General features: G+C 49.6%; 1 protein-coding gene and 1 pseudogene across 2 annotated transcripts in view; one reads left to right on the top strand and one right to left on the bottom strand.

Moving 5' to 3' along the window:
* The first annotated feature begins 909 nt into the window (after positions 1 to 909).
* LOC149360491 (beta-hexosaminidase subunit beta-like) overlaps positions 910 to 23,932 on the top strand; it is a 55,552-nt gene continuing 32,529 nt past the window's right edge. For both annotated transcript variants that reach the window (XM_089572343.1, XM_089572345.1), the window contains exons 1-7: positions 910 to 3,101; positions 6,489 to 6,690; positions 9,081 to 9,137; positions 15,727 to 16,027; positions 16,657 to 16,725; positions 18,500 to 18,549; positions 19,565 to 19,675. In XM_089572343.1, the coding sequence (XP_089428469.1) occupies positions 3,055 to 3,101; positions 6,489 to 6,690; positions 9,081 to 9,137; positions 15,727 to 16,027; positions 16,657 to 16,725; positions 18,500 to 18,549; positions 19,565 to 19,675 (837 nt within the window). In that variant the 5' untranslated portion in view covers positions 910 to 3,054. The remainder of the gene's footprint in view (positions 3,102 to 6,488; positions 6,691 to 9,080; positions 9,138 to 15,726; positions 16,028 to 16,656; positions 16,726 to 18,499; positions 18,550 to 19,564; positions 19,676 to 23,932) is intronic.
* Positions 21,788 to 23,494, bottom strand: LOC149360492 (uncharacterized; annotated as a pseudogene).

Below are 23,932 nucleotides of genomic sequence, written 5' to 3' on the forward strand. Positions count from 1 at the left end.
GCGCGCGCGGAAGCGTTGGCGCCATACTATGGTAACCAACAACATGTGTATTACGTGGACGTTGCCGGCCCACACCACGGGGTGTGGTACACGGCCGCAGTCGTACACAACACAAACACAGTCAACGGGCTCACTTTCAAAGCCTACAGCGCAACACACGCGGAGGAGATTGCCATTGCTCTTGCTCTCACTACTCCCAAGTCGAAACACATCATCACCGACTCGCGAGGGGCCTGTCGGAACTACGAGTTGGGCTGGGCTCCCCCGCTTGCCTGGCGCATACTGGAATATAGCTGTCGATCTGAAGATCCAACTCCACGCAACCTGATTTGGGCCCCCGGTCACCAGGGACTCCAGGGAAACGAACAGGCCGATCAGGCCGCCCGCGCACTCTCTCCCCGGGCTATCTCCCTGTCCTTGGAAGGGTACTCCCAATCAGACAATCTGGCCATTACATTCAAACAAATCACCGATTACTACAAGGAGGAGCACCGGCGCTACCCGGCCCCTTGTAAGGGTCTGGATCGCGCTGACGAGCGCCTCCTCATCAAAATTCTTACTAACACTGTACTGTGCCCGGCGGTGCTTAAACATTTCAATACATCCTTTGATGGCGCGTGCCAGTTCTGTGGGGAGGTGGCTGACACCTTCCACATGGTTTGGGCGTGTCAGTCAAACCCATCTATCCCCCCCAACCCCAACCCCACCAGAGAGGACTGGGAGGCGGCCCTGCTCGGCTGTCAGGACCTAAAGACCCAAAAGGCCTTGGTTCACCGGACGCGGGCGGCGTTGCTTGCCAATGGGGCCCCGGAATAGGGGCTCCACCTAGTATTGTTAGGAGAAAGGGCCAATAGGGCCTACCCCAATCACCTCTCTGTAAATATTTATTGTATTATAAATGTTTTTCACCACCACCACCTCGAGGAGCCGCCGCCGCGCCTAACAGATGGCGTGACATCGGCCTCTCCGTTGATATGGCGACGCGTGACGTCACTTGCTCTTTCCTTCGACGTTACGCGCGCGCGCGCTCGCGGCACTGCCACGTCACATTAGCCAAAGTGGGACCCTCTATACTGCGACGCCGCTTGACCACCGACGTCTTCGCCGACTTCGGCGCCCTCTGACGGTCCTGGCGTCGAAACGCAACTTGTGTCTATTCTGCGCCGGGCGCGTCGAAGCCGCGAACACTGAATGCACCGCGCGCGTCGTCTGCGGAGCGCGTAGCCGCTACTCGGAGGCAGCAGGCCAGACAAATGAATTTCTGCGCATGCGCGCCGCTTAACGCTCGGCGCCGTATCGCGTCGACGCGGCTGGAGTATAGGGCGCGAATTTCAGCCCGGCACAGCGTCGCCAACGTGATGTTATAGTGCCTATAGGGACGTGTCCGACCACAACCGCCGCGCAACAGAGCCATCACGCCGTAGCGACCGGCAGTTGCACATGCGCAGTAGCGGCGCATAGCTAGCGCGCCGTGGCCGCCGCCGCCGCGCGCTCTCCATCGCCCCCCTCAGTCTCTCTTCGTTGCTTTCGCAACCCTCCAGGTTTTTTCAGGGGTAAATCACTGCCAATTTTTTTGCCGGCACGCGATGGTAGATATCAAGAAACTAAATATTACCGCCTCTTCGATGACGTCACCAACTTTCAGAATGATTTCGATCTTGTTAACACTCTTGGCTACAAAATACCTTTGATTTTAATATTTTTATTTCTTGAAGTTGTTTAAGATCCGTTAAGTGATCTTTGAAGCCGGGCACTAATTTATTTTAAAAATTGCCGCTCAGAGTGGCCGGCCAGATTTTCTGCTTTCAGTGTTTTGTTCTCCTCTTTTAGTGCAGAGCATTCAGCCTTCAAATCGTCAAACTTCGTGCTTCAGTACTCGGTGATCGCGAATAGTTCCCCATTTTGTTTGCAAAATTATCTCTCGATTGCGTTTCGCAGTGCCGCAGTGTCCTTGGGGAATTCGTTTCCTAGGTCATGTGCGCAACTTATCAAGTTCGCTAGGCATGACTCAAAGTGAACATGGCAGCGGAAATAGGAAAAAAAAACAAGATCAGTAAAAACAACGAAGAACAACAAACCAAACAAAAAATCTCAAAAACTTTCTTTGCACCCCTCTTCTTGGCCGATCCCCCTCTGTGGGTATGCGCCATTCTATGAGGTGAACAACAACAACAACAACAGACCAGCGATTGTCTGAGGACATCATCATCATCATCAGACCAGCGTTTCAGCCGCACACCTCCTTTTGTTGCCGCCGCTACCATGTTGCAGGCGGCCACTAGCGCTGATGTGTTTATGTCCTCACTGTTGGCTGGCCCTGAAGCTTGGAAGCGCCGCTATTGCGCACGGCAATTGCGTCAATGATGATAGTAGACCGCCACGGCAGGTGGTAAGGTGATTGTCGTAACTGGGAACAGTAGGACAGCGATACGCGATTGATGTGGATAACAAAATATGTGTTTCAGCCGTACAGCTCTTGCTGTTGTAGCCACTGAAGACGCTTACATTTTTTTTTACCGCCATTGTAGAATGTACTCGCACTGACTCTGAGCTGCTTTTGAGAGATGCTGAAGGGAACAAAAACGAAGCCTCTTCTATCACGCACGCTCGCTAGAGACCAGCATAGGCTCTAAAACTAGCCAAGAGCAGTGTTCTTAAGGCGCGAAACGTACTTCCACAGCTGCAGCGTCTGCTATTCCGTTCGTCAACATAATGTACAAATTTTTTGTTCCTGGATCTGAATGCTGTAAGCATCCTCATAGACACCTTTCGCGGCCGGCAGCACTGCAGATGATAGCGAAGTGACAATTGTAAGCTTCGTACAACATTCGATAAAACAATAAGCCGGTATGCGCCCGAAGGGAAGGAGGAAGACGCGAGACCCACCTTCTGCGCGCACCCCGAGCATTCGGCTCACTGCACGCGCACTGGGCTGTAGACACCACCCGTGACCCGCCGTCACCATTCGCTGCTTCGGTTTCGAAGAACATCCTCGCACCATCGCTGCCCTTCAAAGCCACGCAGAAGCCCCTCTACGCCGTGCTGGAAGAAGACATGGAGGACAAAGGGCCATCGTGGCAACCGCTCGCCAATGCTTCCAGGTGAGGCCCCAGCTGCCCGGCACATCTGGTGTTGTTAGCTAGGAGGCTTTAGCTACCAGTTGAGCTGCGGTGGTCATAAACAAAGATTATGTAATAACGAACCGAAGAGAGCTTTGTTGCACTAGCCAGGGGTGGTAGACGCATCTGGAATCCGAGCCTGCGGCCGCACCCACAGCAATGGGACTGGGGTTAACGGAAGAGAGTCGGAACCAGCCGAGAGTAACAATTGCGTGCCCTGTAAGGAATGAGACTTCAAAGAAAGAGAAAGCACTTTAGGCACTCCCGTCGCGTTCGGTGCGTGACAGACTACTGCGACGTTATTTACCATGCAGCTCCGTCCATAGATGGCCCGCCCAGGAATAGCGATTTGTGCCACTTCATTGCAGCACACCAAGGCTTTGACGCCTTAAACCCTGGGCGCACATTAAGTAGCCCTCATGACTTCTGATCTGCACTCAAAAGCTTCTATTGTTTTTAAACGTCTGAAGCACACCTCAGCTATTCACCTGGTTCTGGAACTACGCATTCCCTGCCTCTTGCAGCTGCGTGTTGTCATTCGCATAATGCAACGGCGATCACGTTGCGACAGTTACGCAATCCTGAGCACACAGGCAAAAAAAAATTGCGGATGATTACGTTACTTCCTAATGCGGAATTTCAGCGCAGCACATCAGCTGTTCCAGCTTTTCGAAAGATTGAGGCAAAGAATTCGAGCAAGACATGTATGCTCAATTACAGACAACTTGTTGTTTTTCCCACATATTCCTTCCTCAAGAAGCACTGCACTAACAGTTCTTTATTGTTATGAGGGAAGCTTTGTGGTCGAAAAAATAGATAAATATATGCTCGACTTGCTGTACCAATGCCTGGTTCTCAAAGAAGTCTATGCATGGGTTTCGCGAGGTTGTCACAGCCATGGGAGGCGTTACGAGCGAGAGGAACGGGATTTCTCCCTCATGACTGGTAAGGAATTCCTGTTTGTTTGTCTTTACATCTACATTAAAGCACCCATCAACCCTAGCACCCTGGCAGGTGATAGTTTATGACTGATCGCGAGCGTTCGCTCACCGTTGTCAGCGCTAACGCATACGGCTAGCCCACATCTCTCTCTCATCACCCCACGTACCTATAAACGCGATTTAGGCGTCCACTGACCCAAGGAACCAGTTAAGGGCACTTCCTTTCCTTAAAATGATCGAAGTGTAAAACGTTCTCGACGCCAACGCCAATGAACACAATGAACGCCGACAGCCTATGGCTTCAGCGCCGCGTTTCTAGCACAACGTTGTAAATATCGACGCATGCAGCGCACATCTGTAACTACCGCCATGTAGCTTACAGGACGATTGAGGTGTCCACTGTTCAAAGAGGGCACTTATGCGCCGTCTCTGGTTCAGGTGTCCAGCGAGATGTGTGAGACAGATAGCGCGCCATTTCCTTTCATCACAAAGCAATTTACCCATTTTGTGCTTTCCAAGCTCCCGCTCCATTGGTTTCGCAGCTTAAAGCGTGAGTAAGGTGTCCACTGCTGGTTACAACGGACAACGGCTACGGCGGCGGCACCGCCGCGAAACGCAGAAACGGGGCCAGAGAGCTGTGCTCTAAAATTGCTGGCGGTTTAGGATTGCTAAGCACGAAATAATACGCGAAAGCAAGTTTTTGCTATTCGATACCACCCCCATGTAACAGAAAGCACTATTGAGGTGTCCACTCAATAAAGGAGCCAGTTATGCGCCTTACCTTTCTTCAACATCAGCGGTCTCCAACGTTGTCAACGCAAACGCCAGTGAACTCAATGACCGCCGGCGGCCTATTTCTTCGGTGCCGCGTTTCTGCCGAAACGTTAACACGCAAACAGGCATCATTTACCCTCCCCTTATATGCGCTCGCGCTATCACCAAGTCCACACAAATCCCTCCTGTACCCTCTGCCACCACCCCAAAGCCACTGTCGACCATATTTTCCTCTGCCCGGCGGACCCTCCCCCGCGGGGCCTGGAGCACCTTACCACGTGGGAGGCTTGGGAGCCCCTACTGCGCTCCGATGACCCGGCCAAGCAAGTCATCGCCGTAGGCCGGGCTGCTAGCGTCATGAGCCTCCGGGACATGGTTTGAGAGAATTTGAGCCGTGCGGGGGCCTAAAGACCAACATGTCCCAAACTGCCCAGTTCCAAATAAGGTTTTTGACCACCACCACCACCACCCATCACCATCAAAACTTTATTGCAAACTTCTAGAAGAGTTTTTTTTTTTCCGGAGCTCTTCTAGAAGAGAAGGGCGCCGAAAATTTCGACCATCTGGAGTTCTTTACCGTGCACTTACACGACAGAGTGCACGGGCCTCAAAGTCTAGCTTCGGGTAATATTTTTCTCTGCATTCTTTACTTGTCGGCTGCATGGTGACGAGTGTAGCGAGAAAGCTACATGCTTCTTAGAGGATGCTTCGTCCGGTCGCTGGGATTATTAAAAATTATCGGGTTACTAAAAATTAATCGGACACAGCTTTCACTACCCTCACCTACTGAGGGCAGTGCTATTCTCTTTAGGCAGTGCGATAACATTTGCGAATGCGAAGAGAACACCGCCAAATCCTCCTACAAGGGAGCTGCGTCCACAATGATGGGCTGAAGAAATTGTCATTGGAGTAGGAAATAATGCGCAAAAAGCTTCAGACCTGATGTTCAAAACGAAAGCCGTGAGTCGTTTATAAATGGACGCCGCTGTGTTTAGGGCATAACCCGAGCATGGTTCCGGTGGGTGTGTTTTGACCTACTTGTTGTGTAAACGCGAACGGTGTAATGTACCTATGATGTGCTTTTTTCCTTAAAAAACCAATTTATACGACAGGAATCAGTAAAAGGAAGTTAATGTAGACCTCTAAACCAGTTGTAAGTAATGACGTGGACATAAACCTTCCTGTTCGATAAACCGAAACTTAGAGACGTCATTCCTGTAAAGTATAAAGTATTTGAGATCAAAAGGCTCGCTAATGCTAAAATATTCTCATTTAGCACACTTCAATCCGCGTTGAAGTCGTGAGTCGGTAGTTTTGTGGCTCCTTTTGGCCAACCATTCTGGTCAGTACCGTTGACACCCCACTGGGCGAGAGCAATTTAGCCTTTGAAATTCGGGCTTGTTGGTTCATACTTCGGAGCAATAGAGCAAACAGGACAAGGGACCAAGAACGAGTAGACACACATAGCGCTATGTAGCGCTGTGTGTGTCTACTCGTTCTTGGTCCCTTGTCCTGTTTGCGCTATTGCTCCACAATATCATGTCTGCGCTTTAACGCCCCTACTTTTTACAAAGAACAGGCGTAGAGAAGATAGCTTCGAATGAGTTTCAAATGTCATTTCTTTTTTTCCGGCCCTTCTGCGAATTGCCCGCAGCGTGGGCAAGGCTGACCACAAGGCGGTGCCTGGCAGCGGCCCACTGCGCTACCTGGCGGGATCGGCGCTAAGCCTCACCCAGTGTCCCCCGCGACTGCTGCTGCGATTCCTGCCCCGGCGTTACGCCAGAGGCGCCTGGAAGGCGCTGCAGATACTGGCCGCATTCCTGGTCGCTTTTTTTCTCACGCGCAGGCAGCTCATGGTGCGTGGCTATTTTTTCTTTCTTCTTATTCGCTTCCTTTTAAGCAGTCTAGTGCTATATAACAAAACTCCGCGGTCTATGAGCAGGGAACACGGTTTTAAAATCAGCGAAGCAAGACGGGATAGTAGAGTTTAGTACTAGTGTAACCAAAATGATTCCGTATATATAACAACACATGTTATAGTAACGGAGCTTAAACTGTCAACTACAGTGGAGCGTCTACTCTGCACGCGCAGTTATCTAATACTTACCTTACTGCAAACAGCTCAAGCAATATTCAATGAACAGCGGGAAAAAAGGCTTAAAAAGGCATGGCTCACTCTGCAGCAGCGAGGTGGCAATTACATAATGCATAACAAATAAGGCAGGTTGAACCACTGTAAATCACAGCACTAGAACGCAGCTGGTCAATGACTTTGACCAATGCTTAGTGCGAAAGCCGCCGATGTTGTGTAGTACCAGCGGAGTAAACCCAGTCATCTCGCCCTAAGCCACGTTGTTGGTTTGTGACCCGGTCAGTCCAGCCTTGAACACTCCCTCCTCAGTAGGAGCGGAGCAACCTAGGGGAGAAAATAAGTGCATGTTGTTGGTTGGTTGGAAGCCCAGATGGGTCCCCTCGGAAGTGTTAGGTCATGGTACCGAGGGCTGGAGGTCCGATAGGCTGGCGACCTAAGCCTCTGCTGGCCGGATCACACCACACACACTGCAGGTGTCTGAAAAACCGCGAAAAGCGCTCGACGGTTGGTAGCTGGCAGGTTGGAAACAAACCCTAAAAGTCGTGGAGGGGCCGCAGTTACGTGACCCTGATAGGTTCTCCTATCTCCGGCGGTCGGAGGCCGTTGCGTTTGGTGGGTGGTCGGGCACCCCGTGAGCAGGGCCGCACCATGGGCAATCTGACGCTGTCCCTGCCCTGGCCAGGCAGGCCAGGAATGGAGGCGAGATAATTGAAGGATCAGAGCAAAAACTTGCTGTCCCCATTCCCGTCCCAAATCCCATAACCCATTTTCTGACAACCTGTTATCCCTGACAACCTTTTATCCCATCCATCTCGCCCATCCTTTCCGCTTCTTCCCAGGGCAGATCAGGGGAGTCTCCCCGGACCCGCTCCCCCGGCTGTGGGTCGCTACAGTAGATTCCCCCTCCCCTCAACTTTTTTTTTCCTTTTTCCCACCTGCGGGTGGTAAAATTATCATTGTCCTTGGGCCTTTTCTTTTATCTTCAAATTGGGTTAAGCCTTTTATACGTATGTGGTGCATAGAGGGGCTTATTATTTTTCAATCTTTATAGATTGCCCTAACCCAATATATGGGCCAGTCTTAAGCGCATGCTATGCAGAAAGTAATGAAGCAAGACTGCTTACTGGACGAGTAGTACAGTTCCATCTTCAAAAAGCACATATAGTGCTCTGTGGCGCTGAAAGAGTTGTGAAGGATAGTCTCCTTAATGAACAGATGGGAGACACGGTGCTAGCCTCGCTCTAATAGAGACGAGCCTTCACTTAAGAAAACGGATGGAGGTGGCGAAAGTTTGCTCGCCGCGGTACACGTTACTTATGGTCTGCTTATTTCGCTCGAGCTCTAAATGTTTCGACTATTTATTTCTTGCTATAGTAGTCGTGTATGCTGCTTCACTGCAACTGGTTATCCTGTTTATGACTAGACTAACTGCATATTTACCTCCAGCCAGTCAGACGAGGAGCGCTGGCGCAAGCTTGAAATCAGTGGTCTTCATAGCGCCGCTCACTCATGGTTCGCTTTTAAACTGGAGGCTGGCTACTGCCGTAGCTTAAAAACATTTCCGTTTAATAGCACCACCAGATCTCGTTGCCAGTGCCGCTCACACCATCCCGCCCACACGTGGGTGCGTGCATACCCAGAAATTCTGAACAAAAGCATTTTTCAAAGGAAAAGATCGAGTTAATGAACCCAATTTTCATATATCGTAAGACTAAGATAATCAATATACCCGCAGGTCTTCCGTCGGCACGCTTGCATTATTTTGCTATTAACATTTTCGCTGTCGTGAAAAACATTCCCCATTGGTTTTCTATGGCAGCCTTAACTGCTCGTTGCGACCGATGGAAAAAAGATAGATTTTGCTACGCGTCGGAAAATGGACTATTTACCTTGAATATTTCCATAGCAGTAACTAACAATATACAAAATATAAAAAAAATTGCTACAAGAATTCTAGACATGTTAGTGTGGGATGATGATGGTAGCGCGACTACATTGTTTCATGAAGTGAAATGACGTACAAAGGCGTCAGCCATTTTAATGAAGCCCGCGCTTTTAGGGCTATTGACCACAGTGCAGAATGGCTAAGCAATAAATTTACGCACAGACAGCAATGACTAAGCTAGGGCCCTTTCCTTTACACTGTGCACGCAGGCCGACTGGGGTCAGGTTGAAGACCGCAGCGACGTGCAGAAAATCGCCGAACTCCAGGTAAGTGGGCGCTATGCTGATAATCACCTTCAAGGCCAAATGCAGAAAAAGAGGGCTAAAGCATAAAAAAAATGTAAAGAATGCGCAGGATGCAAGGCTATCCACAGAACGCTGTACTACTCTGGCCTGCGCATACAGCAGTAAGCTTTGCATGGCTCCGCGCATAGCGGAACTGTGGGTCCATATTGCGCATGCGCATACCGGTGCAATTTTCAGGAGTTAGCGTTGCGGCTGCGGCGCATTTTGCGTGAGAACAGCGGTATTTGTCGAAGCGACAACCACCCGCTTTAGACCAAGAAGCAGCCGTCTGCCTTACGTGTCGTGTGATGAAAATTATTCATTTTCGAGATGTTCTTACTTAGCATTTTCTTAACAATGAGATGGCGCCACTGTGTTCATACTTATGAATTTCATATACTTTCAATCGCCGAGGCAGTGCATTCAGCATGTTCGCCTAGCGCTGACCTGAAGCCCACGCCGCCTCAAAGAACAGGAAGTGAAAGTGACAGCGATTGGGAGCTGTGGTCAAGAAGTTCGTCGAAGCCCGCCGCTGTTTCTTGTGATCTGTGATCTTCCTCATTCACGCGTGACAGTAGCACTTATGATCACTATTGCTATAATCAGCTCTAAAGCACTGGTGTGCAGGGGCAACCATTTTTCAATGGCCTTATGCCGCTATATAAGGTAGATCGCGTCTATTAATGCTTGCAGAGCACAAAACTGAAGTGCTATGTGGGAATTAGTCGCTGGCAGCACGGTAACGTAACTTTTCTCAGGATCTGTTTCACGCCAACCTCCTAGTAAAGCTTTCTAATAAGGCTTGCTGTGCGCGTACTAAAAGCAATGCTATCGCTTTTATTGTTGACATGAAGGAGCATATGGTCTCCGATATATAACAGCTCAGCGATTAGGAAAGGTTTTCCTTGCAGATGATTTGCCACATATAACGGGAATGCATCACAATGCAGGCTCTGTCATCGTTGTTTCGCGTGGTCTGAAAATCAACGAAATGCACCAAGTAGCCCGACAGAAGACATGATTAGATTTCTGGCCCAGAGTATGTATGTATGTACTATCGGCAAAGAAGCAAACGGACCGCGGCTCAGGCAGCTGCAGCGTCCGCGGGGCCGTACCGCGGCGCTGCTCTCTCGCTCCGCGTAGTCACTTGTCGTTACTGTAAAATACCTAGAGTGGCGCGTAGGTGCTCCTCCAAAGAGAGGGAAAACGCCGCTACTCTTGCATGCAGGAGAGCTTCATTCTGGCTGGTTCTAAGCATACTACTGCTGCTTGTAGTGACACAGCTTTCTACTTATAATAAGGGAGTAATTACTCATTGGCATCCACTTCGAGTTATTGATCAATTCGCTCTCGCCCTACCATAAGCTTGCCGTCCCGGTTAGCTCAGTTGGTAGAGCGACTGCTCCGGTGTAGCGGTGGTCCCGGGTTCGAACCCCGGACCAGGACGAATTTTTCTTTAACTACGAGGTTTCTGAGAAAGCTGTATAGCTTTCCTTTGTAGCCGTATGGCTGCGCTTGGGTGGATGCCAATGAGTAATTACTCCCTTATTACAAATTTACTCCACCTTGGGGGATTCCCCTAAACGTTTGACCAGCTTTCTACTTAATACGTCGGCTGCACCAAGGCCTTTCTCAACGAGCTACGAACAAAGTACTCGCCTTGAAGGTGGCGCCATCTGTTGAAAACGCTAGAAATCAGAAACTTTATCATTTTAACAATCGGCGAAAACTTGTGATAAAATTGCGTGTTATTGATAAGAAAACACCGCGTTCAGTGAACCTGTGCTATCGGGCACAATAAAATTCCGCAAAGCAAGACAACAGTGGGTGTACGAACGGACTGTCGGCAATGGTCTAGTGCTAAACGATGCAAAGTAGTTGGCTTCTCCGCAATGAACGGCTGCTTTTCAACCATGTGATCGCGTTTAGCCAATAGAGCCACGAGCACCGCCGGGAAAACAAGCGCGTAACTCTGGGCACTTATACAGTAACTCTACGCGCAGTCGAATCTTCGTGGTCGAGGGCAACTTTGGATCACACTGAGGACCCTTACATGCCGTTGAATGCCATTATTATCTGCTTTCGTGAATGTACTTCAAGGAATGTCTCTAATGTTTTCCGATTCGTCTTCCACATCCTTTCTTCCTGAAGGTACGCCATAACATGTACTACTTAAAAAAAAAATTACATTGAAGTTGAACTGGTTAACGATCAGAAAAAAGTGCCGAAATAGCACATAGTTCATTGTGCTGCTTATTCGCACGAAACTTACATACTTAAGGCGCTGACTGGAAAAACTCAAAATACAATTCGAGTGATAGCCCGTTTTATTCTCATTTCGCTCAGAAATATTAGTGGAGGTCTTTTTTTGTTTTATTAGAGGGAAAAAAATTCACGTCTAGGTGGTCATGGTTGCCTCATAATGTCACTTCACTGCAACACAGCGCTGCTTATATGGCTCCCTTCCGCGCATTCACGTCTTAAGCCATCGCTCATCCGATCTGAGCGAAGCCGGCATTACCTCTTCTCGCTTGCTGTGTTTCCAGAGCAGTGCTATGCGAGGATGGAATCAGATGCATCCACACCACCGAATATGATCGTCTCGGGAGACCGAAGTCCCGTCACCGCTACCTTCTGGATGAATGCGTGGTTGAACAAGACACCTTATTGTGTATTTGTGATAAGGAACGTTGACATTACTTGTTGAAGGGACTCCATACCCCAGAGGGGATCATATTTGCTGTTGTAGATGCCCCCTCCATTCATCTTATTCTATCATCGCATAGCACTGGTCTTGTAAACACAGCACGCGAAAATCGATAATGGCGGCATCGCTCAATGCTGATGGGCAACGTTTGAACACGTGAGGGCACGGAAGGAGAACGCGAGGCTGTGTTCTGGAGTGAAGTTACAGTACGGGGCAGCCATGACCAGTGCTGAGGCACGCAACTTCAAATTGACCTCGACAAATATTACAGACCGAATTCACAATGAAAGGTGGCCAGTTTAATTGGTAAATTGGTTTTTGAGGAAAGGAAATGGCGCAGTATCTGTCTCACATATCTCGCCGGACACCTGAACCGCGCCGTAAGGGAAGGGAGGGAGGTGGGAGTGAAAGAAGAAAGAGGTGCCGTAGAGGAGGTCTCCGGAAAATTTCGCCCACCTGGGGATCTTTAACGTGCACTGACATCGCATAGCACACGGGCGCCTCTTGCGTTTCGCCTCCACATTTTGCATTTTTGCAACGAGCCCCCCTTGTATGAAATTTTATTCCGAATAGTACGCAACACTATGCACTTTTTTACAACTTTTGATTTTGCGGACTAAAGTTTTATACAACTGCTGCTTGACATTTTTTTAGAGCTCTTCATTTCAAAATTCGTGAAAATATTTCTTCTAAGTCGTGCATCTTTTAGCGAGGCGATTAAAAAAGTGTTATGTTTCTCGCAAATTTGATGTAGAGTTTTTGAAACATGATTAGTCTTGTGCTAAAAAAAGAAACAGCACGGGGCAAATAATCTCCGCCTTATGGGTACCACGCGATAGCGTTAATTGGTCAAAGGCCACACATGCGGAATTGGCAATTATCGACTTTACATTCATAAATAACCGGGGTGTTATCATACCCCTCCTGGCGCAGTGGTGCAGCAAGTAAGCCATGCGCCACTGCCCTCCTACGGCAGGTGCTGCCACGCGCGAGGCTTGTGAGAGATAGGTTGCTCTTCCCGAGCAACCTCTCGCGACAGGTCATTAATTTAACTGCCGCCTGCCCCGGTGATCAGTTTGCTTACAATATGATGGGAAGGTCATGATGTCACCACTAGGTCACATGACCTAGGCGACCCACATAGGTTGCCGGAGCGGCCGGTTGCCCCGCCCGCTTCAGCTTCGAGGCTTCAAACGGTTCCCAGTCTGTCGACGCAGGATACCCTTTTAAGGCGGAAGCCTTTAATGCCTCATCGTTGTAAGCAGCAGTTGTCGACAGAAATGTCACGCTTTTCAATTGGCCGAAATGGTCATGACGTCACAGTGAGCGAATTTCAAATGGGGCCAATTGTACTTTGGCTAGTCACCATGCAACCAATGAAAGGGATCCTATAGTGATGCTCTAAGTAAGTGGGACTGAGTCTCGTTAATTGCGTAATTAGCCAGTTAGCCTAATTAACCTTTATAGTCAGAGCAGATAAATAAATAAAACCGAGTAGGAAATTGGTCGAGTTCGGGAATCGAACCAGGGTCACCACCACCTCCAGAGTGTGAGACGAGCACGCTAACCACTCCGCCACGCCAGCTCGATGGGTTGGAATGAACAAAGGCGTGTCTAGTGAATACGATATCTTCGTTCACTCCCATCGTCGCCGCCGCGGTGGCTCAGTGGCTATGGTGCTCGGCTGCTGGCGCGAAAGACGCGGGTTCGATCCCGGCCGCGGCGGCTGAATTTCTTTGGAGGAGAAATTCGAGGCCCGTGTACTGTGCGATGTCAGTGCACGTAAAAGAACCCCAGGTGGTCGAAATTTCCGGAGCCCTCCACTACGGCGTCTCTCATAGCCTTAGTCGCTTTGGGACGTTAAACCCCATAAACAAACCAACCAACCAACTCCCATCGTCCTCCCTTCCCTTGCAGCGAGGTTCAGGTGGTCCCCGAGATAGGCGAGACAGATACATTTCCTTTCCTCAAAAACCAATTAACTGACGAGCAAGCGTAGAGACGAACATGCAATGGCTTTCTGTGGACTCCCTGGCAGCGTTGCAAAACGCTGTTGCGTCCCACTCTTAGAGGCGAAGCTTAACATCATGACAGCACATCAGTGACACAAGCAGCAACACCGCCATTGAGGCTTTCGCCTCACCGTACTTTAGGTCAACAAAGTGCTCCCCTGAATTTGGGGCTGTCACAGATCCAGCAGAATCCGTTTGCCATCAAGACCACCCCACGGACAAAGAGTGGGGCGGACAGCACAGAGAACAAAGAGACAAAGCCAATCGGTGCGCCACCTACCTTAGTTCTTGGCACGGACAATGCCTGTGCCGTGACCCCTTCGGGGAACAGAATAGTCCTGCGACCGTCGGCCCTCTACTTCCAGGCTGAGAAGATCAAGCAGTCATCCTCCGACACATCAGCAGAATCCAAAGAGGGCGCAGCTGTAGCCACCAGAGAGCAGCAGCAACAGCAGCAGCAGCAGCATCAGCCAGCATCATCGAAAGATCCTCGTTTTTTCGACATTAGGGTACAACGCTCTTGCGTTAAAACGAACTTCACGAACACTGAAAACTGTGTACTGCCAAATCCTGCTTGTCTGAAAACTACAACTGATACACATAGTTGATCAAATATTTTATGTCCAGAAAAGAGTTTATATAGAGCCCTTGTTCTGCACTAGTCAGGGAAATGCAGAGCTGTCACATGACGAGAAATTTTTTTTTTCCCGGGAGATATTGCGGAAATTTGCATTTGACACTTCAATAAAAAGCAAGTTTTTTTTAAAGAAATCAGAGGGTCGAGCGGAAACTGTGATGTGTTGTGCACGGAATGACACTGTACATTACGCTCTCCTCAGGGCGCGTTTAGATCGGCAGGCGGTGTGCTTTTAGCTTTGTTCACCAGGTTGCGCCACAGTGTTTTTAATTTCTTGGATGAAACAGGAACTACGGTCCATCAAAGTTTTCGTCGACGTGAGGCACACTGAGCTAACAGCTTTGGATGTGGAAACTGAAATGAACGCTACTATATACTAAAAATGTGTCATTGTTTACCGCGGATTAGATTTACGTTAGTTTTGGTACATTACTTCTGCCAACGTGCAATCGCCATCAAGCTCTGTGAACATGGTTTTTAGCACCGCGGTACGTAAAGACGGGCCCATACACTGACCAAAAACTTCTTGGTAAAAATCTTCTACAGCGTTTCTAAAAGAGCCGTTGTGGAGTCGAGCAGCTTATAGAGCAAGCGTACTGTTCCTCCGAAAAAGATTTGGTGCTTAAAATTCAATGTTCCGTCTCTTTAAGCAAAACGCAATATCTTTGTGCGAATCGCCATCTAATATCTCAAAAACAGACTGGAAAAGCTAGGGCAAGTTTAACGATTTCGTGAGGATGTACTTCGGCCGGTCAAAAGGACCAGGGGAGGATCAGTAAAGGGAAGCCTGAGAACAATGCAACTTCCATAAAAACACACCCTCCATGCGTCCCGATGATGCAGTTGGGCTATCTGACGGCTGACTGGAATATTTCCCGAGAATCTAGAAGTAGGTAAGGTGTTTTGAGCTTGTCGAATTGCTATCCAGGTGCATCGTGTCGCGCAACAACTGACAGGCAGCTCACAAACCCTGAAGGAAAACTAAAACCGAGTGCCAAGACTTTTCAACCTAGAAGTGTTGCTCCTGTCTTCGCTGTGCCGACAGTCCTCAGAACAAATTCCAAATCTCGATATTTAGTTTGTGCACCTCCAATTTCAGTGTTTAAGCCTCATGCTTACGAACTCAAGCACCCTACCTACTCGCGCCGGCCAAAGTGGGCGTCACCGGCTCACGAAACATCGTCCTTCACTCGCGCTCACTGCGTTTCTGCACAGATGAACCTGCGCAAGCTTCCTCCGCTGTGGCCAGCGCCCAGGCGCCTCAAGGTGTCGCTGAAGCAGACGCGTGTGCTGGATGCCCGCCACTTCCGGATCACATCAAACACCGACTGCGACGTGGTGACGAGTGCCATCGCCCGCTACCAGAAGCTGACACTGCCATCGTCGACCACCCCTGGCGGTGGTGACGGCGACCGCGATGCGCCCGCCAACCTGCTCAACAGCCTGCACGTGGTGGTGCGGCGACGCCAAGGCGCCAACAATTGCGCGTACCCGCCACCCAAGGCCGACGAGAGCTGTGAGTACACGAAATGAGCCCAGCGTGAGAAGTTGCCGAGGGATTGGTGCCAGGAGGGTAGCAATGTTGCCTTTCACAAGTTTTTCACTCTTAGGGGCGCTGAACATCCTGGCGGATGAACGCTGGAACTTTTTGAAGAAAACTTCTGTGGTTTCTGTGAGACATAGGTTGCAGCATTAAATATTTAGTTACATATACTTTCGCTGCCCTTTGCCAAGCTGGAAGAGAAGGTCGTGATCGCTCGAACGGGCTCGGCCTTCCCGTTCATACTTGCGAGTCGCGGAGGTGCTCTGGACGTTTTGGTAGAAGCGCGACGCTCCGGCCGAAAAGCGACAATGTCAGGCCAGTAGGATGCTGTTCCATTTTCTAGCTTTGCAGCTGCGTGGCGCAAACCGCTAACAAATCAGGGGCGCTTCAGAGTAAACGGGAGCTTGTTACACATCCGCGCTGCGGCTGTACAATGCGGAGCTTTGGGGAAGACGCTCTCTGCGCTGCCGCTTGTCTCGGTGCACAAACCATGCTGGAAGAAGCTGGAGCTTCTTCACCGGAGCTTGTGTTTTCCTTGAATACCGATAGAGTGAAACACAAGAAACTGCGCATCACTTACTACGTCTTCCCATTTTTGGCAGACACGCTGAAGATACCAGGTCGCGGCGATGCCAATCTGACGTCGGAGACGGTATGGGGAGCCCTGCGAGGTGAGAACTGCTGGAAATGGGGGTGCCGTTGTTGCTTCTTTGCTATAGTACTCATTGCCACAGTACGCGAATCTTGCTGCGGCAAATTTCATGCAAACCTGTTTAAAAATGTACTGTGCTCAGAAGAATTTCACCATTCCATGCTGAATTCATTGCATTCTTTGCATTCCTTGCTGACCGGAGGTGGTCTGGCTTGTTACCAGGCAGAAGTAGAAACCATGGAAAACTGTTCGCAAAGAAAATGGGGACGACATCGAACATATACCTCAGGTCAAGTTCTGAACTACCAATCCATTTTTTATTAAAAACCATTGCACTGTTAAAGAACGTGCTACTTGACACTGTTTTTGCTGCGATGCGGTGGCACAGCTTTTGCAATGAAGAAAAGGTGGCACCTGCTTCCAGTTGGTTGTTAAGCCTACTGCCTTTTCGATGACGTCTGTTCAGCAGTTCACCCATCTACCTTGATAAAAGAATGAGTTTTCTTGTGTTGCAGAATGCGTAATCAGGCTTAATCCTGATAAATAGGCATGTGGTGCCTTAGCATGCGCAAAATGTGGTCTAGTTGTCAATAAAAATTGAGTTGGTAGTTCAGCGTAGGTCCTGCGGTGTGTGTTACTTCAGTCTAGTCTCCGTTTTCTTTGCGCTAATATTTTCCATAATTAACAACCGACTAGTCCACATGACGATGTTAATAGAAGCAGAAGGCCTGCAGCTTTTGCCTAGTCAGACAGTGAAGATGCTATCTTGAAGCCTGTTGCTATCGGATTGAAATCCAAAACCCAGAATAGTAATACTGCGGCAAACTTCAGAAGAGTCATGGAGGCAGTTGATATTAGGCCAAGCGGAACGCACAGTGACTCACGACCGAGCCCACCGTGGTAATTTCAAGGTGAAAAATATGTTACCAGAAGAACAGCGCACACTTGTGATAATAGTTCTCCAAGCTCCTTTTGTGAAACAGAATAGTGTGCCGAGTGGTGTGTCGCATTCCAGTGGCTAGAAATAAACAAATCTTGGTTATTTGATACTTTTCCGTAATCCCAGAGAAGCTTATAACTGTGCTTTGGATAACTGTGCTTTGGAGGCGCTTTGGATAAAAGTTCAGCTGAAGATCGCTTCAACTCTGGACTTCACTGGACAGCTCAGTGTAGTTGAGGTCCGCTTATGTCAGGGGCCTCATTTGACGGTATCAACTGAGAAAGTTGGAGTTGATGGACCCGCCCATTTTGCCGAGTCGGCAGGATATTACACTTCCATACGTTCTCAAATAACGCGAAAGATTGGTTCCTTTATAGTATGCATAAGTCCCACTTTACACTTCATAAGGGAATAAACGTGAACGCACAAAGTCCCACCTTAGTACCCAGAAAAAGGCGGCCAAGCGGTGAAGCTGGACACACCTCTTCTGGATTCTTCTGGCTCAGTATGAAGCTTAGCTGCGACCGCACGCAAAGCCCGAACCTTGAGCAGTAATTGAAAACAAATGAAATAAATTGTATAAATTGTGTTTTAAGTTTCAAATACTCGTGCACGACCAATTTGTATTAAAAATTTCGCACATACGACGGCATGGTGTGATCGAGAGGTTGAACTGAATTTTACTGAACGTTCCGTGTAACTGAAGCAAACTAATCAGGATGCTGTACTGCCGATCAACTGGACATCAGTTGAAACTTAGCATGTATAAGAGGTATCAAAGCCTCTGTGGCAGCCGCCAAGTGATAAAGAAGCTAATGCCTATTTTTCTGGTCATTTTTTCTTTCCTGCTTAGGCTTGGAGACATTCAGCCAGATGGTACTGGCGCGACACAACGAGCGTTACGTGAGTGCCTTTTGTCTATTTATACAAGCAAACTTCAAATAGTTTTAATGCAGAAGTCTCCGCCCTTGCTTTCATGAATATGTTGTCACTGTGCCTCCCGAAAAAAACTCTGGCTCTTCGGGAATCGCCGTACCCGTTCCGAGCGCTTACCGCTTGCGTGGCTGCCGGGAACTGCCTCTACAAAGGAAAGTGTGCGATGGGGAATTTAGGGAGGCAATAGAACTACTTTACAGTTATTACTTTTTGGGGATATCTATCAATTCTGACCCAGGGCTTTTGCCGGGTTTGTTACAGCATTGCTAATTGACAGAAAACGCAGCGCTAAAGAACGTGGTCAAGAGCAACACACTAGACAGACAGCGTTGTGTTTTCCGTCAGTTATCAATCCTGTTCCTGTACAGCGGCTGCCTCTGGATACAGATGAGGGTAGGTGCAGTAAACGAAAACAGTTTTGAAAGCAGTTTTTTGCGATTTAATCCTCGCACCCACGTACCCCAGTATCCGACGTCATCAACATGCGCTCGAGACTAACGTGCTTAGCTCAGCTTCGAGGGAAACGTACAGCTGTTTTCGAATGAATAGAAAGCACTACATAAGCGTGGATTTCTGCTTTGTCAGCATCCAGGGCACAGTTCTTGGTATTAAATGCTAAACAGATGAATTCGCACTTAAAATTGGGCTTCCTATATCTCCTCTAGGCCATGTTCAAAGACAAAGAGGAGATTAACCTTTAAGTACGAGTATTCCCGTATATAACGCTTTGGCAGGGGGCAAATATGGTGTCACGTAAATGGATCTTATTATTAAGCTTGCGCCCCGAAATAACAGCAGTTTTAACTATAACATATATTCTTTCTGATTTCCGCTTCAACAGCTCTTGTATTCGCACTTTAGGACCAAATCGCATCTTTTATTTGCAATGCTTTGAAGAACAATAAGGTTTCGCAGAGTGGACGAAAAATACCCCAAACTAACTTGCGCACGCTTATCTTTTGCGACTGTTTTATTTGCGCAGGCTGTAGTGAATTCAGGCGAAGTGAAGGACTTCCCCCGTTTCTCGCACCGCGGCATCCTGATGGACACTGCCCGGCACTTCCTCCCCGTGGCCATCATCAAGCAGAACCTGGTGATTTGCAGCTCTCACAGGAGCAGCCGCTCTTTCGACCGACAACTGCATGAGGGGCACTTTCGGAGTTTATTGCGCTGTTCCCATGATGCGCTACAAAGCGAACTTAGGCATTGAAAAGAAGGTTATACACTAGCGATGAATCGAATTCGCAGCAGTTGAGCTCGGAGCCAAACGCCGTCCTGACTATATCGCGGACCATTTTTTTTTCTTTATTGCCATCCTAGACACGACAAAACGACAGTGCCAGGCACGAAGCTTCGGATTTGTGATGAGAAAATGGGCTTGATAAGAAGTAAACTCGCGGCCTGGTTGAAGGCCCTTTGAAATTAGTCACAGCTGCTTTAAAATAACAGCGGTCGGTAGAACTCGCCGAAGAATGTCTTCACTGCACTGATGGCGAACACCTCATGGGCCCACATCACACCTGGTAGCCATGCGTATCGCTAGGTACTGGTCACACTAATGAGGAAACACTTATTTTATTTGCACAAAATTTTATTACCCGCCGCGGTGGCTCAGTGGTTACGGCGCTCGGCTGCTGGCCCGAAAGACGCGGGTTCGATCCCGGCCGCGGCGGCTGAATTTCGATGAAGGCGAAGTTCTAGAGGCCCGTGTGCTGTGCGATGTCAATGCACGTTAAAGAACCCCAGGTGGTCCAAATTTCCGGAGCCCTTTCCTACGGCGTGCCTCATAGCCTGAGTCGCTTTGGGACGTTAAACCCCAGTAAACCAAACCAAACAAGATTTTATTAAATACGGCACCGGTACACGATAGCTGGAGTGGTACCAACTATCTTCTTATTCATGGGCTTGTGCTGTCTAGACTAATATTTTGGCAAATGACTATCCTCTAAAGGCTCTTGAGCTGGTGGTACGCACGCGGAATGTGGTGCCTGAAGGGGGAACACCATGCCCCGCAAGTCCAACACCTCCGATCACCGACATCAATTCTTCCTCGATCACGTCAATTAGCCCCTAGTGACTTCACAACATGCCTTCAAGCATAGTTCATACAGAGAACATTGCGCTTATCATCAAATGGCGATAGTATGATAACTGATTTTTAGCAGGACTAACACTTATCGCGCTGAAAGAACTGCCCAGGTTCTACATTGGTCCAGCAGTGTAGATAGTAGTGCACTGCACGGGCTCGGGCCGGGACGTGATCTGTTTTGCCGGGCTTGGGCCGGGCCCGGGCCTGAAGTTGCGGGCCCGGGCCGGGCTCGGGCTCAAAGCTGCAGACCCGAGTCGGGCTTGGGTCCGTACAGAAACGGCTGGTGTCCGACAATTCATTCACTATTGCAGAGTGAAGTACACAACTGCGGCATTGGAGCAGCGACACGGATGAGCTATGGGTTATAGTACGCGAGAAAAAAAAAACTATGCTTTATTCATTGACTTGTTTATTTCCCTATTTCCACGCCACGCTGGCTTAGTTGTCAAGGCGCTTGATTACTGAGCCGTGGAACCCGGGTTTGCTCCTAGCCTTGGTGGCCGCATTTCTATTTCAGCGGCAAGCATGACAGCCTATACTTTCTGGTATCATTGCTCGTTGAAGAAACCCATGTGGTCCAAATGATCCGGAGCCCTCTGCTTCGGTGTCTCTCACAGCCTGACTCTGCTTGGACCCTTAAGCCCCAAAAACATAGCTTTTATTTTATACCTATATTTTTCTTATGTGAGAAAATTCACAAACTAAAGCGCGTTTGGTTTTCTTTTTGATAAGCTGACCGGAAGGTCTCGTAAATGAAATAGCCACAAAAGGTCGCGAGAGTTTGTAAATCTCATCTCATAACCACATCTATCCCTTCTCGCTTCTTCAGCCTGGATGTCATGACAAGTGTTTTGCCCTGTAAGTTATCACGTGGTTCGAGCGTTATCTTCTGCTCCACCAGTAAGAGTAAGATTCAACCGGTCTTAATTGGCCATTGATCATTTGTCATCCCGAAACATACCCATACACTATTAGAAATGCATTCGCGAAGAACATATTAGTTAGGACGCTTATAGTCTACAAAACACACACCGTGAAATACTCAAGCCTTTTACCTTTTCGTTTCTGCTGAAAGGCGACCAGTTCGGCTATGAGTTCAACTGGTAAGATCGCGTTCACTAAACAAATGTCATCCCACTGCTTGCTAGGCAGCTTTAATGTTTGTACTTCCCGGTGGCAAAGTATCGGAAGTGATGATTCGATGCTTTGTGACCGTCGTTTGCCGCACTTTCGAGGAGGATGCGAAGCAGGTTTTGTATCGGAGCAGTAGGGCGCGTAGGTCGCGCTGTTGAGTCGCTGATAGACCGCAGCTAATATCGATGCGATCCAGGGACGTGTCTGGTTGAACCATGGCCTCGGACGCAAAGCACTCAGTAACATCTGCCAATTGTTCGGCGCACGCGATGGCAGCAGCTCGAAAAAGGCGACGACGTTCGTTCGTAAAATTAGTACTCAGGAGTTCCGACCGACCGTTATGGAAGTGGACAAGGCTTCGGGCCGAGCAAATGCCGTGTGTCAGTAGCAAGGAAAGGTTGCCCTCGGCGACTGCAGGTCCATCACGTAGCTTATCATCGCATTCAACGCTTGCAAAAACACTGGCGCGCGGCGGGATCAAAACACACTCAGTGGAAATACGAAGGGCGGAGCTGCGTTGACGAACATCGGAGGTGTCGTCGGCTTTCGCTGTAGAAAACGTAACTGTTCTTTGCCGCAGGTCGATAATGGCACCATTCTCACGGAGAAAATCTACGCCCAAAATCAGGTCACGAGAACAGTCGCGGAGCACCAGGCAGCTCACTATGAACGTCGAATCGGTGATCTGGACCCTAGCCGTGCACTGTCCAAGCGGAGTAATGATATGGCCCCCCGCCGTCCGGATCTGCATGCCAGAGCAGGGAGTTGTTACTTTCTTGAGAAGCGCTGCCAATTTGCCACTAATAATTCAATACTCCGCTCCTGTGTCCACCAACGCGCTAATGCTGTGACCATCGAGAAGCACGGGTATGTCCAGTGAGAATCGGTCCTTTACTTCACCCACTGTCGTCGGCGTCGTCAGAGCTCTACCATCGGATGTCGGCGGCGTCAGGGGGTCTTTACAGCGTCGATATCCAGCGACCACTTCCCCGGAGGTCGTCGTCTTCAGTTTTCCCGGCGAGGGCTGGGCGAACGGGCCGCCTTCTCCCGCGAGAAGTTCTGCGGATTCCGTGAAAATGATGATCGGCGAGGTGACGGCGATCGGGACTCACGGCGCGCCGTGGACCACAGGGGCTGCTGGGTCACGTACTCCTCAATCTCAGGGGGCCTTTGGCCAAATCGGGTTCGTGGCGCATCGGAGGAAAAACCCTGCAGGCCAAGCTCTTCATATGGGCACCGGCGGAACAGGTGACCGGGCTCCCCACAATGGAAACACAAACGCCTGCGGTCACGGCCACGCCAGACGTCTGCTCTGCGCAGGGATCGTCGATCACTAGTCGGGATGTGCTGCACTGGCTGCACGGAGGGTAGCGGGACGTCGTGTGGTGTTTGAACAAATGCCGCCGGACTTGAGGCAGGGCGTCGTAGAGCATCAGCATATGTCGGGCGGCAGTAGTCTGTCTGGACGGGCTGTGGAAATGCCGCTGGGTGTGGGGCAGGGCGCCGCAGAGCTTCAGCGTACGTCGGGCGGTAGTAATCGGTCTGGATGGGCTGTGGTTCGCCGCGTAGTAAAGGAGGCCTGATAGCTTGCTCCACCTCTTCACGGATAACGCCCATAAGGGAGCTGGCCGTTGGCTGCGACGTACCACATATTTTCGCTAGCTCTTCACGGACGACAGCGCGGATCATGTCACGGAGGAAGTCGGCATTGCTGTTTAACGCCGGTAGAGACTCCGTAACAGAAGAAGCAAGGACTGGCCGGTCATACGTGGTGGAACGCTGCCGGAGGACCTGCTCCATCGTGACAGCCTCTGCTAGAAACTCGGCAAGAGTGCTTGGGGGGCTGCGCACGAGGCCGGCTAAGAGCTCTTCTTTAACACCACGCATTAGGTGGCGCAGCTTCTTGGCTTCCGACATGGCTGGGTCAGCCCGTCGGAAGAGACGCGTCATGTCTTCGACGTACATCGCAACCGTTTCGTTGGACATTTGCATCCGAGACTGCAGGGCCCGCTCAGCTCGCTCCCGACAATCAGCGCTGGCGTACGCGGCGAGCAGTTGACGTCTGAACTCATGCCAAGATAAAAGAGTGTCCTCACGGTTCTCATACCACGTTCGAGCACCGTCCTC

Source organism: Amblyomma mixtum, chromosome 2 (assembly GCF_055824585.1).
Source record: "Amblyomma mixtum isolate Tamu chromosome 2, ASM5582458v1, whole genome shotgun sequence".
NCBI lineage: Eukaryota > Metazoa > Arthropoda > Arachnida > Ixodida > Ixodidae > Amblyomma > Amblyomma mixtum.